The following is an 18,731-nucleotide window of genomic DNA, read 5'->3' on the forward strand; positions in this document are numbered from 1 at the left end:
AACCATCTGTAGCGCCTACAGAATACAGCTTGTAAGCGAACATGTGTGCATCCAATCAGAAGTATACATGAAGTAAGGAAGTGAGGTTGGAAAAAGCCATAAGAAAAAGCAGAAAGTTTCAGCCCTTACAACCTGCTAGATAAAGGGTAGCTATAGTCAGTGATGGAAGTATTCAGATATTTTACTGAAGTAAAAGTAGTTATACCACAGTGGAGATGTACTCTGTTACAAGTAAAAGACCTGCATTCAAAACTTTACTTAAATAAATATCAAGCATCAAAATATACTTACAGTACTAAAAGTGCTCATTAGAAAAATGATTGATGCATTTGTGTTTATCTCTTTAATATTGCAGTTGGTATAATGTATGTATAAACTGCTGGGTATTAACCTATAATAATAAATCATTATTTGTTGATTATATTGTGTATTAATAACCTGAATGTGCAAAGTACTTAGTTACATTCCACCACTGGGAATAGTACAGATAAACTGACTAAATCAAAAAAAAACGCCTGCAGAACTTTACTTTAAATTCTAGTAGACATCCCAAAGTTTCAAAAAAATGACAAATACGTACAAACTTTTTTTTTTTTAAACACAAGTTAATTTAATAATAGTTTCTGCCAAAAAACGAAAAATTACATTTACAATCTCTGTGTACAATCTACAAAAGGTTAACAGGTTAAACGCACAGCAATGCACCTGTCCGTGACCTCCACTCATTTAAAAATTGTTTTCTTTGGCTACAAATGGCACACAAACACACCACAACAGCTGGAAGCAGAGACGTGAGCCATCACACCAAACTATGGGGGTCACCAGTGATTTCTGGGTCTGTCTTGCTAGCAACCCAGCTGTGCTCTCTCTAAACATCACTGTGTCTGCTGGATCAAACAGTCAAGGGGCCCATCCAGCACAAGTCTTTGTGGGAACAGACAGAGTTTCTTTTCTGAAGTTTAAACATTTCTTCGAACAACTCTAGTACATTCAATGGACATGAGACTTAAAGGACAATTCCGGCGCAAAACGAACCTAGGGGATAATAACAGATGTGTACCCACTCTGTCGCTCTCTGGGACATGTTTTCATGCTAATCGAATGTGTTTGGAGCTTGAAACAAGCTAGCGCGGACCGCTGATTAGCTTACAACGCTAGTATTCGGGGCACAGGGAAAGTAAAAACAAATCGCTATTTTATACCACTAAAAAGGCTCAAAATATCACCACACTTCAACGGTAGCATAATGAGGGTCCCTAAATGTTAACCGAAACATTGAGAACTTTGTAAGTGTACAGACAGTTTATTAAAAAGATAGTTTAGAAAGACAGTAGCTCCCAAGACGGCGGCCGCCTGTATACGAGAACGCGTCTTTATAATCTATCATTTTAATAAACTGTCTGTACACTTACAAAGTTCTCAATGCTTCGGTTAACATTTAGGGACCCTCATTATGCTACCGTTGAAGTGTGGTGATATTTTGAGCCTTTTTAGTGGTATAAAATAGCGATTTGTTTTTACTTTCCCTGTGCCCCGAATACTAGCGTTGTAAGCTAATTAGCGGTCCGCGTTAGCTTGTTTCGAGCTACAAACACATCCGATTAGCATGAAAACATGTCCCAGAGAACGATCGAGTGGGTACACATCTGTTATTATCCCCTAGGTTCGTTTTGCGCCGGAATTGTCCTTTAACTGTCTTTCTTTTAACTACTGATGCTTTTAGACAGTATATGTGAGCGTATAACTGAAGAAAAAAGAGACTCATTTTTCTTTTGCATGAGTTTTAGACCGCAAATGAACTTCTCTAAAGCATCACAGTACTCAGACCATCTTTGTTCCACTGCTTTTGAGAAACAGTTTGGGGGAAGCATTCCACTCCCTCCTTTGGTCCAGCTGAACTCTCTAAAACAGTTGTGTCACTCCTGCCTGCACTACACTAATTTTGACCTAGATCTGATCTAGCTACGCTTGCACTAAATCAAGCTCTTCCGACGGCCACAGAGATTAGACTGGGATGGATGACATTTTTACTAAATAATTGCACTAAAGCCTGTGGTCAGCATGTTATGTCTGTGAGCGAGCAGAATGTCAGATTTCACATACAATAAAAAGTATTATGGAGCTGTTGCTAAATGTTGCTGCCATGCTGTTGCTTCTTCCTAAATCATGGAAAAAGATAGATTAAGGCTGCAACAGCGGGTCCCTGGGACGTGTAGTTCTCGTCCCATGGGGAAACATCCTTGCTGCTGCCATGCTTGACATAGATGAAGTTCAACATTATTACAGTACTGATCACTTTCAATCTATTTGTCCGTTCCTGCATCATCATCCCCCGCCCCTCCCTCCTTCTAGCCTCAGGAGGACGCAGCGCCAGCTCTCATGATCCTGAAGAGTGCGTTGACGTTGTTGCTCTTGATGGCGTCTCGACAGGCAGATATAACTTGGTTTTTGGGCTTACCCACTGAAGAGGAGGAGGAACAGCGACAGACAGATTAATATGACGAGACAAGACAGGTGTGCAACATGTAAAGGATGACACAAATGCTTTTTCACAACAGATCTCTGCAGGTTAAATCCAGACAGCTAGCTAGACTATCTGTCCAATCTGTTTTCTGTTGCACGACTAAAAACAACCTTTGAACGAGCACGTTCCACCAAAACAAGTTCTTTCCCGAGGCTATTTTGCAGAGGCACTGTTGCTCCGTCCGGCGCTTAGCGCCGCCCAAGATGATTGTGATTGGTTTAAAGAAATGCCAATAAACCAGAGCACATTTCTCTCCCGACCCCGGGAATGCTGTGTGGACTAGCCAGACCCTCCTCCGAAGCGCCGTGGAGGAAGGTCTGGCAATGTGAGACTAGAAGTTCACTGGCTTCTTGGTCAGGTGTTTGCAACCATCTTGTATCTGCTAAAAGTGAAACTGTGTGCTGAGGGCCCTAGCCCTAACGCACCCTGAAGAAGGCCGTTTGTGCAGCTACGCGTGGGTTGTTACTTAGCTCTATTTTACCCTGTACTAGGAATTTTAACATAAAATAGGCTTTTAAATAAAAGACTTTTTTAATTCTTTGCCAGGATAGTGAGACCAAGAGACCGTGGACCTTTCTTCTTTTTTGATGTGGTCATGAGTGTGCTAAGTACTAACCTGCTATGTCAAAACTCTGTTCATCCCTAATATGCTACAGGGTGTATGCTTCCATTACAAAGCTATAAGAAACACTGAAAAACAGGCTTTCCAGGGTAGCTAGGGTGAGCCATAAGGCCCTGACACACCAACCCGATAATCGGCCGTTGGACAGTCTGGCGAGGTCGGTGACTCGAGTCTGTTCGGTGTGTTCCATTCCGTCGTCCATCGGAGGGGCCGTCGGCCTTCATTTTGGCCGACCTGGCTTGCCGGCGGGCAGCCGGACTCAATGATCAATCTGATTGGTGGAGTGCTAACCCGGAAATGGCGAGCTGGACGAGTGACGAACGCCTCTCAAAATCTGACGAAAATCTTTTAAACTGACCTTTGTCGATCTGAAATGAAGACAGATTCAGCAACTGTATGGCCTATTTCTCCCTTAAAATGTTTTCAGAAACACGTTTCAGTGAACTATTTTGGTAAAATACCAGCTCGGATTTCGAACAAGCCGCCATTATCGGTCAGCTGGAGAAGCCAGACCGACGTGACGCGTTCGTCATTTCCGGTTTTCATTTTTTGTATTACGTCTCGCGCAGAACATACGCTCAGGTCGGCGTCGCTTCGGTGTGTTCCAAGGCACTTTTTGGACCTCGGGACTGCCTTTTCTGCCGACGGTCAGCCGTCGGGTTGGTGTGTCAGGGCCTATACACAAGTACTCTGTAAAGCATTAGTAATCCCTCACCCACATCAGCGAAACTTTGAATATTCACAATGTGTGCTAATAAGCTTTTGGAGCCCAAAAAGATTTACGCTGGTAATGCCCTAAAAGGTAATAGTGGTGTAACGATAAATTGATTGTGATGAAACTTGTGATTTACACCCCTAAAAGATACAATAATGTACAATGACATTGATTGTCCCAGACAATCCCTGCCATGCTCTGTCCAAAACAAAGGCTCGACTCCACGCCCGTCAGCCCACATACAGTACTGTTGTTAAGGAATTGTGGTGAATTGTGTGTCCTACACACAGACACACACACACACACACACACACACACAGGCTTACCTCGGAGTCTACCAGCTCGCTGTATGGCCTGGTTGACAGACTTGAGGCAGGCCAGCAGTGCATTGTGGTTGTTAGAGCGGATTTTATACTCGTTGACCAGATCCCTGTTTAGATCGTACAGCTCTCTGTAACGCTTCTTCATAGTTGTCCTACAGAGGGCAGGAGAAAAACAGTTACTTTGGTCCTTTGGTGAAAACACATGATCAATTAACGTATGGTGAAATATACACTCAGTTGCAAACTGTTTTAGAGTGGTGTTGATTCAGATGTGTGGTCAGTTTGGAGGCTTGTGGTGCAGTTGAATTGTAAAGTTGTGTACCAAGAGGCATTTCTAATACTTTGTCCATCCCGTTTATATCAGTGAGGGTACATTAAATATGTAAAAACACCTTTCATCACAACACACAATACAATTCAACACCACAAACTACAGCTTTGGATGTGGTTTTGACAAAAACTGAACTAATATAATAATTATAAGCTTCATAAAGGCAGGGTTTTTCCTGGCTCAGAATGGGCCTTTTGGGGGGGTGACTGCGCAGTAATGATCGGTCCGAGCACAGTAAAGGAAATTAGTTTTTGTTACCTTATTTGACAGAAATCTATGCATTTTGCTTTTATTTCTGACAATTTGATAAACGAAATGTTTATTATGCTTGAGTAAATGAAACCCCAATCAACAAAACTAGTTAAAAAAAAATAATATTAATATAAATTAAATAATTCACCCGGACAGTCCGGTACAGGCTGACTGTACGAAAAAACTGAGTTTGGCTCTCATGTTCAAGTTTATGTTCTGCTTGTGTTTGGTAAATGGCTTAAATACATTTGGAGAGGATTTGAATTCGTGTTTTTTTTCTCTCTCAATTCTTATCGTTTTGGTGTTGGTGATTTTCCTTTGGGGCTGGCTAAAACCTCTTTGGGGGGCGGTAAACATTCTTCTATGCAGGGAAAACCTAGCCTGACAAGCCAGACCCACATCAAGACGTTGGGTCTGGGAACTCGTCATTGGCAGGGCTCAATCCGAGGGGCGGGATAAACGGTTGTCTTTCAAATTCCCTTATAGTCAACCAGAGCAACGCTAGTTGATAGATTAAACTTTTTCCGTATCCGGTCGGCAAAACTCTGAATACATCTTCCTTTTTTAAGAATGACTTCAGTGCTTAACTCCAAGTCTTCTAGAGTCGTGGCCAAAACCGATTCGAAAGACCGCTGTTCGCCAGCAGCAGCAGACATCTTCTTGTTTTCAAGTAGCAGGGAATTCACGCGGAACCGTCGCAACTCTGCCTTCCTTATGTTAAGCCCGCGCACCGATTCCATACACGATGTGATTGGCCTGACCAGAATTTGGTTTTTCCAGCTCGCAAGCCAACGGAGAGTTGCTAGACTGACCCTGGCTGCAAATTACATTTGCTGCCGCTAGGGTGCGTCTAGATTTCTAGGCTAGGAAAAACCCTCAAAGGTTGGATTTACTGCATTAGTTTCAGCTAAGGTTAGGTATAATTAATTGGCAATGTCTGAAGAAAAAGTTCTATGACAGACAGATTAAAGTATTGTCCACGTGTTGGCTGTATTTCACATACTGTAGTACTTCACAAGGACTATAAATGCGACTGTATGCATAGTGTGGTTACTCACATCTCACCCATGAGGCGAGCATCCTCTGCTTGCACCAGCATGTTCCTGATGTAGTTGGAGTGGTCGGCCATGGCTGCAGTTAACTTCTGATGGACAGAGTGGAACTCATCCACCTAGCATACAGATATTTAAGACTCAATATTAAACCACAGCAACAACAACAACTACATTCTCTCTCCTGACAAGGCAGAAGTCTTCTATTGGAGGTCTTCTAGCGGAGGTCTTTAAGCAGAGGTCTTCTAGCAGAGGTCTTCTAGCGGAGGTCTTCTAGCGGAGGTCTTCTAGCGGAGGTCTTCTAACAGAGGTCTTGTAGCGGAGGTCTTCTAGCGGAGGTCTTCTAACAGAGGTCTTCTAGCGGAGGTCTTTTAGCGGAGGTCTTGTAGCAGAGGTCTTGTAGCGGAGATCTTCTAGCGGAGGTCTTCTAACAGAGGTCTTCTAACAGAGGTCTTGTAGCGGAGGTCTTGTAGCGGAGGTCTTCTAGCAGAGGTCTTGTAGCGGAGGTCTTGTAGCGGAGGTCTTGTAGCGGAGGTCTTGTAGCGGAGGTCTTGTAGCGGAGGTCTTGTAGCGGAGGTCTTGTAGCAGAGGTCTTCTAGCGGAGGTCTTCTAACAGAGGTCTTCTAACTGAGGTCTTGTAGCGGAGGTCTTGTAGCGGAGGTCTTCTAGCGGAGGTCTTCTAGCGGAGGTCTTGAGTTACTGTGATCCTGTTCTCTGGAACAAGCTGCCTATTGACCTGAGGTCCATCACAACTGTGTCCACATTCAAAAACAAACTCAAAACTTTACTATTCTCTCAGGCATTTAAATCATTACTCTGTGTGTGTGTGTGTGTGTGTGTGTGTGTGTGTGTGTGTGTGTGTGTGTGTGTGTGTGTGTGTGGAGTATTAGTGGAATAAATAGCATTAAAATGTTTATGACCGCAGAGGTTAAAATCCGATTAAAGCCAAACCTCAGTGAGTGTAGTGCGTAGCTCCTCAAAGTATCCGGGGAAGTCTGCTTCTGCTGACAAGTCCTCTATTGCCATGAAGGAGGCCAGTGATTGGACCAGATCTCCTGCCAGGTCGATGTCATCCGTTGTCAGAGTGATCTGATTGGGCAAATTAAGAGATACATTCACCATATGATTATAGCTGATTTAGGACAGGAGCTATTGTCTCTTTGTGCAAATGAACATCAATGTATTTGCTCTCTCTTGGTAAGGTAAAGTACAAATTATTTGGTCAGTTTCCCTTTATGAGCACAAAAGACAGTATTCACACTCCAAACCCTTTATCCTTCAATCTTTGATTTAATGTAATTAATTAAATGCATTCAATGTACACTACTAGACAAGTTGATGCAAGACAAGTTTGGTGTGGTATGATACATTAAATGCATTACTCCTGACTCAGAGGTTTGTCTAAAAATGGGCTAAATTATGAAACGTGAAAATCAATTCTTCAACATGAATCGTTACTATTGCTAAATAAACAACAGGTCCCGTTGATTTCATTGGTCAAAGCTCCAGCACTTGTAATTTGTAAAAACCAACGATTCTGAGTTAAGCTTATAGCTAAACACATAATTGTTGTTGTGTGTGTTTGTACCTGTCCACTGCTGGCCATACTGATGGACAACAGTCCCCCTCCTCTTAGTGAATTCAAAGTAATGTCAGGACTGTCTACTCCTTCTGGAAGCAGGAAGTTCTGATTCAGCCACATCACCACCTACACACACGCGCGCATATAAACAATTACATACATGAAATATTACATTCATATAGGTTTTAATTGGCAAACATATATCTGCATTTTATTGCCGTGAGCATGCTGTGGGACTGATCAGAATCATGCTGTCCTGTTGTCCTCTGTCTTCCTGAGAGACACGCTGCCAGCCTACCCGCTGTGGTCGGTCGTTGATGCTGAATGTGACCCTTCCAGTGGGCGGAGCAGCTGAGGAGTCCACTGTAATGTCATACATGGAGAAACGAGGCAGCTGACGAGTGATTTCAAACACGTGGAATTGGGTGCTGGAGCGGACAAAAAGAATGAAGTGCAGAGAAAACGAAATAGAGGTGTTAATCACATGGAAAGGAAACAACACAATTAGAACACGACAGCACGCATCACATCACTTACTCACACGTCCTACCTAGTTTTCCCTCCAACAAAGGCTTTGATGTGCAGATCTACTGGTATATCTTTTGGGGGGACAATGGGGACTCGGACACAGCCCGACAGGTTCTGGGCACTGGGGTGGACAACGTGACTCTCCCCCTCAAATATCCCCTCTGCGAAGATGAGCACCGCACGGATAATGGTTTCTGGAGGGGATAAAGGAGAGATTCAGGGACCTTGGGACTTAGTATTTACTCAGTCTGTGACATGCTTGAAACTCTCAGCTTTAAAAAAAAAAAAGAAGAAAAAAAAAAGGGACAGTTCACCCCAAAACCAAAGACACATATTTCTCCTCGTACCTGTAGTGCTGAACATCAGGGACAAAAAACACCTAAGCCATATTGTAAAGGTGGCTGGCCATATGACAGGTATCCCACTGTCCCGCTTGATGGCTATCTTTGACCAGCAAGTACACCGCAAGACCCCGGTCGATATTAGACTGCACAAACATCCCTTAATGTTTACATGTCACGCTATCCCGAGCACGAGCCTCTCGTCCATGAGTACGCTTCCTTCTGCGCAGTGATTACGGCGGGCGGGTGTAGTTCGGTAGAAAGAAAATAGTTCTTACATGAAACTGCTCACAACCAGATCTGTGATTAACCGGGTCATGATTTCTGGAAAGAGACACTGCTGTTGAGTTAAAAAAAAATAAAAAATGAAAACTGATCTCACAGCACATATCTCCACATCATATCGTAATATTCTTGGACAATTATGTACAATAAATACTTGGTGCAATAATTTATCAGCTACATGAGCAAAATGTGTTATGTATTCACTGCTGCTACTTATTATTCACACTGTACTTATTTATGTTCGTACTGTACTTTATGTTGACACTGCACTACAATAGAATTTGTACAATCCATTTGAAACAATCTTTTTAACCTAATCTTACTTGTAACCTTATCCCACTTTAATTCCACCTAACGTTTTTATGTATTTCTTACTGTAGCTATGTTACTCTAAACACCTACTGACTTTCTCTTTTCTTACTCTATCTTTTTGCCTAACTAAATAATTTCCCTGAGGGGATCAATAAAGTATTCTGATTCATATATATTGGAGATAAGGCAGACATCTTTATGGCCGATATCTCCAACACTGGGCAACAACAAATAAATCCAGATTGATATATAGCACTACAGGTAAGAGGAAAATATGTGTTTTTTTTATTTTGGGGTAAACTCCCTTTAAGTGCTAAAAACACTCTACCATTTGGTGTTGAAATGCTGAGCTCTACATGAGCCTTCTGAGCCTCCGTAGCAGGTCTCACTGACAGCGCCGTCTGGAGCTGAGTGTTGGCTGGTATGACACCCATCCCATTGTTTGTCTCTGACACACCCTGAAACAATAGCACAGTTTGTGTGGACGTTAGCATACAATAATATGCAGACCAATGTGAATTAAGCATCCTGTGATTGTCTATAGAGTCTGCTTTCTCTGAAATAAACAGGGATGCGGCCAAAATGTGACGAGGATAAAATGAAAAAGGGAGAAGAAAAAAAATGTTGTTTGTACTAGCTGTACTTCAGCATAATGTCGATAAAAAATAAAATAAAATGACGAATACAAAAATGATGGAATAAATACATATATACTGTACTAGGGGTGTTGAAATGTAACATTGCATTGATGCATCGCAATGCGGACCTGGACGATTCTGCATCGATGCAGTGACAGACCATAATCGATTATTGCCTACTGATGTTACTTATTGATTTTCTGGTGGCTGCTTTTTTTGTTTTTGCCTTTTGTCTATTATCTGCTGTGTTCAGACTCCGCTACATCCAGGAAGTGTCTTTTTTTAAGAGCAGATGCAATAAAAAGGGGAGTTTATATATATGAATATCTGACTGCTTGAGTTAGTTGATGAAAACCGTTGTGTAGCAATATATATTAATATGTAGGAGGTGACGCATCGTGATGTATCGTGATATCGAATCGATTCAAATCATTGACAGGATAACCGTAATCAAATCGAATCGTGAGACCAGTGAAGATTCACACCCTTAATATGTACCTTGGCATTCTCTTCATAGTTGCGTAGCTCCAGCAGTAGATTCTGCCTGCGCTGGCTGAGCTCTCTGATCAGGTCCTGTTCAGCACTGGAGTCCATCAGATTCCCTTTAAGGTCTTTACTGGCTGGCAGGTAACCACGGACTACAAGATACACACATTTACAACGCTGATGACATTCCTGAACCCAAGCTTACATGGTCAGTTCTCACAAATAATGTTCAGCACGTTTACATGTCATGTCTGAATTAAGCTCAAAGTGCAGTACAGCTGAGGCGGACAGGAATAGGGCTGGACATCGTTTTGATTTCTACAATTCTGATTCTTCCTTTCGATTCCGGTCTAATCATTTCAGATTTACTTGAAGGCCTATATGTTGTTGGGTAGTTTCATTCATAATAAAATATCGTATTTTATAAACTACGTGTGTTTTGTGTGCAAAAAATCTTAATTTGTGAAGTAACTAGTTACTAAAGCTGCAACATTAATGTAGTGCACAAACAACATACCCTCTCCCTCTATGGAGGTGCAGATAAGTTGAGTCTGTCCATCCAACCTGTAGTCACCTTCCACCACTCCGGCCACAGAAGAGGAGAAGTTGTCTTTGAAAATGACCTCACCTGTTCGGTCACTACGAGCATCAATCTGAAATAAAAAGGGGAATGTAATCAAATACTGAGGACCAGCTAGAGATACTGTAGAAATGAGTGACTTGTTGTGCTAAAAAAATCTAATTCCAAATCACATTTCTGAGGTGTGAGTGCTGGTTTCTAAACGCCAGGCCTGCTAGGTTGTGTGCTGACCTTTCCATTGGACCAGCCAGTGATAAGCTCCACCACCCCATCAGCGTTCAGGTCAAAGGCATGGATGCTCATTGCGTGATTCTTAGACTGATGTGGGAGAGAGACATTGCAAATTTCAAAAGGTATGGGTGTTAGTAAAATGGCTCAAACAGGCTCAAATGGTTAAGGACATGGAGCAAGATATGGGACAGTTTGCATGATTATAGACATAGAAGGGAGGGGCACAGACATGGAACAGAACTAAGGCTACATTTACATTGCTACATTTAAAAAAAAAAAAAAAAAAGAATATCTTTTGCTACGTTTACACCTTGCATTCACACTGCTCTGACGTTTCAGAGCCTCTAAAACAGAGAAATATGAAAACACTTTTTTACCCGTTTTAATTTGGAATCAGCATGGTTGTGTTGCAATCTCAACGGCCGCAATCGGAGACCTCCGGCAACACCGACACTGACACCAACGTTTCGCCACCTGATTTTAAGCTACTAGTGTTATCATGGCAACTACCAGCAACCGGCGGAGTAAACATGCTGCCTCCCGTTTACCCAGTATACGAGAATGTTGATGAGATATGCGGTTTGGCCGTGTTAGTTTAAAACGGAGATTAGTTCTTCTACTGGAGCTAAAAACACTTGTGTGCACGAAGTACGCTTTTGGCTCAAAATTCCACGTAAAAACCAAAACGGGCCCTTGATGTTTAAGTTTTCCCTTTGTCTCGTCATACCACAACATGGTGTTTCTGGAAATAACACCACAGTACCTTAATCCTCCAGTAGCGGGCGGTGCGGTCATAAACTCCCACGGTGCCGTTGGCAAGGGCATAGCCAAACCTGCTGTCATGCATATGGCACAGCGATGTTACCGTCTGTATGGAGAAGGGGGGGGGGGGGGGGAACACTTGTAAAAAAATAGGACTTTGCTAAAGCACAAAACAGATACGAGAATAAACAAGATACAACCAGTAACAGTGCAATGATGGTATTACTGTGGGACTGTCCCCTGTGCAGAACATCGTCTAAGGCTTTTGAAAAACTATGTTTCTCGGAAATCAACAAGCGTAATACTTCCATCCATTTACCTCATTTTCAGTCATCTCAGACACAAGCTCATCCTCTTTGAATACCCTGATGTCAAAGTCCTCCGATCCTACCAGGAGCTGTAAACACAAAACACGATAGCTGACTAAACAGTTTTGAATCAACAAATGATCATATGAACTGGGGGGGGTAATCGAAAACCGTATGTATCGTGATTTTTAAAATCGATTGTTATCCCTAGAATCGTTTTTTTTTTTTGCCAATGATTCCCCTAAATATTTTCTGTTTATACGGTTCCACTGACGGCGACTACATATCCTTTTTCCAGCAAAACAGACGGAAATCACTGACTGACTGACATGTGATTTTTTGTGTTTTTAGAAATGTCTCATGATATATTGTCTCTAGAAGTGTATTATTCAACTCCTTTTTTTTTTTTTTGTTAAAGAAGGAACAGTAAATCACAATACTCAATACTATCGAATCGCAATACTTCTAAAATCGCAATAAATGAAAATCGCAATACAAATGGAATCGGCACCCATGTATCGTAAAAAGAATCAAATCGGGACAAGCCCTACTATTAATATGAATTCATCTTTAATTGAACCCATGTCTATAGTTCAGACACAACTGTAAACCTTTTTTTTTCAAAATGGAGAGCTATAGAAAACAGGAGAGAGATAGGAGGAAGACAGTCAGGACTTACCTCATTTTTCCCATCCCCGGTGAAGTCACAGAGCACCAGAGATCTGACATTATCACCAGTTACCTAACAACAAGACACTTCATGAATACATTAATCTAGTTGATTTAGCCAAGGAGTTATTCATCCTGACAGGGAGTGAAAATAATCGCATTGACAAAATAAATTGGGCAAATGATCTTGTCCAACAGGTGGCTGGAAAATGGTTGAATATTTAGAAATATAACAAATGACAATGTGCTGTTAAAAGGGGCGCTATGCAGTTTTGTTGTTTTCTCGCTTTTTGCTCGCAGGTTTCTCTATAGAGCTCCCCCTACAACTTCGGAATAGATATTTGGCAACGCTGTCGTAAACACTCGTTGGCGACTCTCCCCCCTCCCATCTTCTCCCTCTGGTCATGTGCATTTGTTTTCAAAGAAACCGGCGAACGCACGGAGCCACGTCCACTGAGGTTTTTCCCGAAATATTACCCTTCTCTCCCGGGTTTTTTCCTACAATGGCCTTAGGAACGCTGTCGGAGCAGAAGCAACTTGCGTTTGCCAACATCAAGCAGATCAAAGATACTTACAAGTGTAACAGCGAGAACGCCAGGTCAGCATCGGATTTGCAGGCTTCCGTTTGTCTCAGTTCTCGCCATTCTGAAAACGCAGGTCCGATGTTTTCTCGTGTCCGACTCCTCGCTCGGTCAGTCTGCCGTTTCCTCTTTCTCTGTTCCTCCGACAATGCTTTCCTAGCTTTCTGCTTCTTTTTTGCCGGCTCAGCCATGACGATAGTGCGAAAAACTCCCATCGCTACCTTGTCCTTATAGCTAGCCGGTTCCTGTTTGTGTGCAGTGCCGTAAAGCAATTAGTTACATCGTGAGACCTGATATCACGCGATGCTTCCTGACGCTGGGGCCGGCGGCCCAAAGTTGCAAGGGTGGTTTTTCCGCTCACAGGCGCTAAGGGGAAGCGAGACGGCCACCATTCAACCCGAAAAAAAAAGTCATATAACCATTCCGATGACTCCGAAGCTGTTCAGTTAAGGTAAATTAAGCTAAAAAAAAACCTACATAGTTCCCCTTTAACAATGAAACTAGTTACAGTTTAATAAAGTGTCACTGTCTCATGAGTTGTGCGCTATACTACTATTCAATGAAACCACTCTCTTGAATGTAAGACAGTCATGTATTCGGTTATTAAAATGTTGCCTTGCTGTTCTTACTGTCCAGAACTGGTCATTGCCTTCAAAGTCAAAGCCTTGTAAGGCGCAGTTCCCTCCAATGATGGCAAGAGGATTCTGGATGTCCCCGAGTTTTCCTAACACAATTGCATTGGCTCCATCCGTCACCTACACCCAAGAGAAGAAACAGAAACAAAGTCCTTTAAAAGGTGAAATACTGTAAAATATTCAGTCTCTACACAGAGACACGGCATAGATGCATAGGTGTTTTCACTCCAGTCCAGATGTCGATTTGTCAGCAAAATCACTTAAAAAGTCACACATAGATACAGCTCTGTGTCAGCGCTGGAGTATGGTCTGGCTACACCACCTATCTATTCTGGGATAAGGTGGGGGAAAAAAAGCTCTCTGCCTATTTTGTATTCCTTTAAACCAATCACAACCGTCCTGGGTGGCACTAAGCCCCGGATGCAGCAATGGTGCCCTTGCAAAAAAAGATAGCGGAGATAGCGAAAGGGAGGGACATGCTGCACATAAGAGACGCACCGGATGTCAGGCCTGATGTGCATCTGTTGAGCCCGACTACATTGTAGATTAACCCCTAAATGCAATGGATGTTTTTTCAAACATTCCTACTTACCTCTGGTCTTTAGCGACGCAGATTAATACAATCATTAAAATTACGTCGCTTTTATCGTAAACTTTTGGGAACAAATTATTAACAAAAGCAAATGCACACAAAATATTTCGCCATTTACGAAGATTTTACAATGATTTTTAGATGTCATGGATGGACAGATGTGAGCGTTCCTCAGCCGAAGCGGCTCCATTTTCTAGACAAACCAATGAGTTTTAGAGCACCCGTCAGCTTTTGGAAATCGTGGCATCTATTTCCTTTTTTCACCAGTGCAACACTTGGGAGACCTTCTGGCTTCCCGAGTTAGACATTTGCCCAGGAAAAAGACTTGCGCATTTACAGCAGCAAGGTCGAGGCAGTTGAGATAATAATATGAGGATCCCTCATCGGTCCTAACTTCTCCTGGGACTGGTACTTGGACAGTATTTTGACTGTTGTCCCATTCAAAGCTAATGCCATCTGAGCTAGCCTCCTCATTCTCATGGTCCAGGTCTGCTTTTAAAAGACCTGATTCATAAATGGCACAAAAACAAATTCCTCATCATAAGCAGCTTCAGGTGCATCTTCATTTCCAGAGCAGCCGTCATCAAAAACCTCCTATACCAAAGAAAATACTGCACTAAACCTGACACCCAGGTAGGGCTGGGTACCAAATTCAATACTTTTTAGGCACCTTTTTTTTTTTTGCCTCTGAAGTATCGAGTATCAAAAAATACCTTGTCATTCAATACCCAATTCAAATACCTAAGGAGTAAATCTCATCAGCGTCAGTGAGCCAATAAGCATGCAGCATGCTTCTGCCAAGATCCAATAATGCTTGTGATTGGCTGTCTAACGCTACACGTCGTAGAGACAAGCAGAAAAAACTCTACGTTACACAGAGACAAGGCTCACGTGTTTTATAAAATTGGTATCGGAAAAAAAGTATCGCTTAGGAACCAGTATGGAAGTCATGGTATTGGTATCTGTACCGATATCACTTTTTTTTTTTTTAACAATACCCAGCCCTACACCAGATGCTGCACCATCATGTTACTGTGACAGAAAGCATTACAATGTTTGTTTGTTTATCGGTTATTGACATTTTGACACCTGAACAGTGTAAAAAACAAATAGTTTGAGGAATACTAAGGGAGTTGAGTGCTTGATTGTGTAATGTAATAATACTGCAACCCTCCACTCAGGGGCGTGGCCGTAATTTCCGAAGTGAGGGGGACGGATTGTTCAAGAGGAGGATTTTTATTGAAAGATCCACTCCCATTTGTCTCTCCAAATCACGGATTCCAACTAGCCTCCATTTCATTTATGATTGATGGAAACACCGACATTTCCATACCATTTTACTGCTTTAGTGTAGGGGGGTATGTAGACATTTTTCACCGTAAAAGCCCAAAATTGGTGGCCTCTGGCACATTCTAATGACACTATTCCATCATATACACTGATCTTTATTATTGCATATTTAAATGAATGTTCCTCCTTATAATTTTTGTATATATTTTTATTATATATTATTTTATTATTGCCAATATCTACAGTATATGGGTCTATCAATCAACTGACGCAACCTGAGTAACGTGCACACTCGCCTACTAATGGTGCGTTCAAATCAACTCAGACGTGTTGTAAGTGTGGGGGACAGAGGGAACCGACATGGCTACGCCCTTGCCTCCACTCATTCTCCCTAGTCCCACTCACCTCTCTGTAGAATATATCAGCGTTGTCATGGACATCATAGGCCAGCAGGTTGGTCTGGGATCCCACCAACAGCGTGTCCCCAGTGGTGTTTGGTCCCAGCGTTCCTGCCGTCAGACAAGTGACTGCCTGGTTGATGTTGAGGAGTGAGATGTCAGAGTCTTGTGTGCTCTGGCTCAGTCGGTGGGCCACAGGTTTCTGACCACGAGCATGAGGGTTATGGATAAAAACCTTATAAAGAGAAACAGAGAATTCAGGGCTTGAGGTGGCAACATATAAAGTATGACGTATTAAAAGTAAGAAAGGTATTCGATAATAATTGAGTGCTGTAATGAGTGTATGAGAAGCTGTGGGGAAGTACTGTAAAGTGAAGGAGTGCAGAAATTATGTGTGAATTAAAGTCCAGAATATGGTCACTCTCTTCCCACAATGTTTCAACAAGGCCACAACAACAACAAAAATATATATATATAGAAAAAAGAAAGGAAGAACGATCATGTACTTAGACAGCAACCATGCTATGCTGTCTACTTTTTGCTCTTTAAGAATTCTCCAGTTATGTTGGAACAATTTCCCTTACCTTTCCAGCCTGTGTGGCTGCAGTAAGGCATGGGTAGACTCCATCAAATTTCCCAACAGTCACCATGCGAGGGTTAATCTTGTGGTTCAGCTTCAGTGTGAATATAGGGACCAACATGGTGACTACTGTATATCCCTAATCAGACATGAGTAAAAAGAAGGCGGCACTTTATTATTTCAGTTATTTTCGGATAGTAATTTGGGGAAATTAAGCACATGAGCCAAATAGTTTTCTATGCATAACGCATAGGAACAAATGACAATGCGTGATTTTGTTACACTAATGTAATTACAGGCTTTACCTCAGACAGTCAGAAGATAGTGCTGTTGCCTAGCAACAAAGACTGGCAAGCTAAAGCTTTTCATCTGGCTAATCTCCCTGTCCTCGTTTGCTGTAAAAAGAAAAGAAAAAAGAAAGCCAATTACACAACAAAAAGACACCACGCATGACTCTTTAACTAATTTTAACCCAGTTTCAATCGTTCAAGTACTATATGAATCCTTCGAAGGACATACAATCGTCTATATTGTTTGCCTTCATTGCCTAGCAAGCCTAATGTTACCATAACTAACGTAACATAGTTAGCTAGCTAAATAACGTTTACGTTAACATCGCTGGCTTGAATGTTCCCAGAAATTGACAGTAAAACAAACGAGTTCACATTTTCGGGAAACCCGTACCAAGTTGTGCAAACAATCTTACCTCGCCCCCCTCCTCAGCTGTAAATATTGGAATATGGTTAAATTGAGCTAACCAGCTAATGAGCTAGCTGGTTGGCACGACAGGATTCCTTGCCAACAACTACTTCCTGTCTGCTGTTTTCAGAATAAAATATTCTGGTTAAGTTTCTACAGAGCATTGGTGGCATGCAGCCTAATTTATGATATTTGATTTAAGCATAGGGTTATAAGTAGCCTAGGTCTACATTTACTCTAGTACTGTACTTAAGTGCAATCTTTGAAGCACTTGTAGGCTACTTTACATGAGTATGGTATTTCACTTTCTTGTTGCTATATTCCTCCATTCCATCTCATTTAAGAGTAAAATGTTGTAGCCTACTTTTTATCCAACTGCATTTATTTTACAACTATAGTTACTTTTCAGATCTAGATTTAACATGTCAATCCAATCATTTCTTTGTAAAATATGATGCATTGTGATAGATTAGACTACCATCTAACATTATAAAGTAGTTAAAATTACCTCCACTGAGCCCTTCCAGTTGGGGCACTCAGACAGATTTGAGAAAGATCAAAATCGGATCCAAACCAAGTTAACCCTGTTATGTGTGGGTTATTATTTTATTTTTTTTAAACATTGGAAAGCTACCGTTAGTGCCACAGAAGACATATGCCTATTTTTACAAGCTGAGTGGTAGGCCTACTTCTTGTGATGGGTAAAATGAACTTCATGTTCAAAATCGGGGGAGTGCCACATACAGGTGCTGCTTGCATGTTGTTAATGCATCAGTAATAACATAATGACTAGAAAATTCCGGAAGAAATTTTGACTGTGTGCCTACTACTTGGTGCATATCCGAGTAACACTAGCTAAGTATTAATAGCAGTAGCTGTATTGATGTACATAGGTCACGCTGTCACTGAGAGAGACAGAATAAAAATTTTTAACAATAGCAATAGGGAATGGATGGATGGGCTTACAAGACACCACAAATGCATACAGGTCAAGACCAGAGTACAGCGTAGTAACACTTACAGAAAGGTTAAAGTACTGATTATTTACATGGAGTCTGGTGAATTTAGGATACTTAAAGTACTGATTATTTACATGGAGTCTGGTGGATTTAGGATGCCTAAAGTACTGATTATTTACATGGAGTCTGGTGGGTTTAGGATGCTTAAAGTACTGATTATTTACATGGAGTCTGGTGGGTTTAGGATGCTTAAAGTACTGATTATTTACATGGAGTCTGGTGGGTTTAGGATGCTTAAAGTACTGATTATTTACATGGAGTCTGGTGGGTTTAGGATGCCTAAAGTACTGATTATTTACATGGAGTCTGGTGGGTTTAGGATGCTTAAAGTACTATTTATTTACATGGAGTCTGGTGGGTTTAGGATGCTTAAAGTACTGATTATTTACATGGAGT

At 41.7% G+C, this 18,731-nt stretch overlaps 1 protein-coding gene across 1 annotated transcript; it reads right to left on the reverse strand.

The window, feature by feature from the left end:
• Positions 1–1,639: 1,639 nt before the first annotated feature.
• On the reverse strand, positions 1,640–17,416 carry bbs2 (Bardet-Biedl syndrome 2). Its single transcript, XM_078257806.1, has 19 exons — positions 17,324–17,416; positions 16,923–17,012; positions 16,622–16,756; positions 16,045–16,272; positions 13,752–13,877; positions 12,552–12,614; positions 11,884–11,961; positions 11,566–11,670; positions 10,803–10,889; positions 10,509–10,644; positions 10,004–10,143; positions 9,196–9,325; positions 7,952–8,123; positions 7,700–7,829; positions 7,408–7,527; positions 6,771–6,908; positions 5,826–5,938; positions 4,188–4,336; positions 1,640–2,461 (listed from the first exon to the last, which is right to left on the reverse strand). Exons 3-19 carry the CDS (start codon positions 16,736–16,738, stop codon positions 2,355–2,357), a joined length of 2,139 nt encoding a protein of 712 aa, XP_078113932.1. The 5' UTR covers positions 16,739–16,756; positions 16,923–17,012; positions 17,324–17,416; the 3' UTR covers positions 1,640–2,354.
• Positions 17,417–18,731: the final 1,315 nt, after the last annotated feature.

The sequence above is a fragment of the Sander vitreus genome, chromosome 8 (genome assembly GCF_031162955.1).
Source record: "Sander vitreus isolate 19-12246 chromosome 8, sanVit1, whole genome shotgun sequence".
NCBI classification, from domain to species: Eukaryota; Metazoa; Chordata; class Actinopteri; order Perciformes; family Percidae; genus Sander; species Sander vitreus.

Coding starts and splice junctions, on each gene's coding strand:
- bbs2 (XM_078257806.1), bottom strand. CDS start 16,738: ATGTTGGTCCCTATATTCACACTGAAGCTGAACCACAAGATTAACCCT. Junction 10,890..11,565: donor CCCGCTACTGGAGGATTAAG/GTACTGTGGTGT, acceptor CTCCCACATCAG/TCTAAGAATCACGCAATGAG. Junction 6,909..7,407: donor GTATGGCCAGCAGTGGACAG/GTACAAACACAC, acceptor TTGCCCAATCAG/ATCACTCTGACAACGGATGA.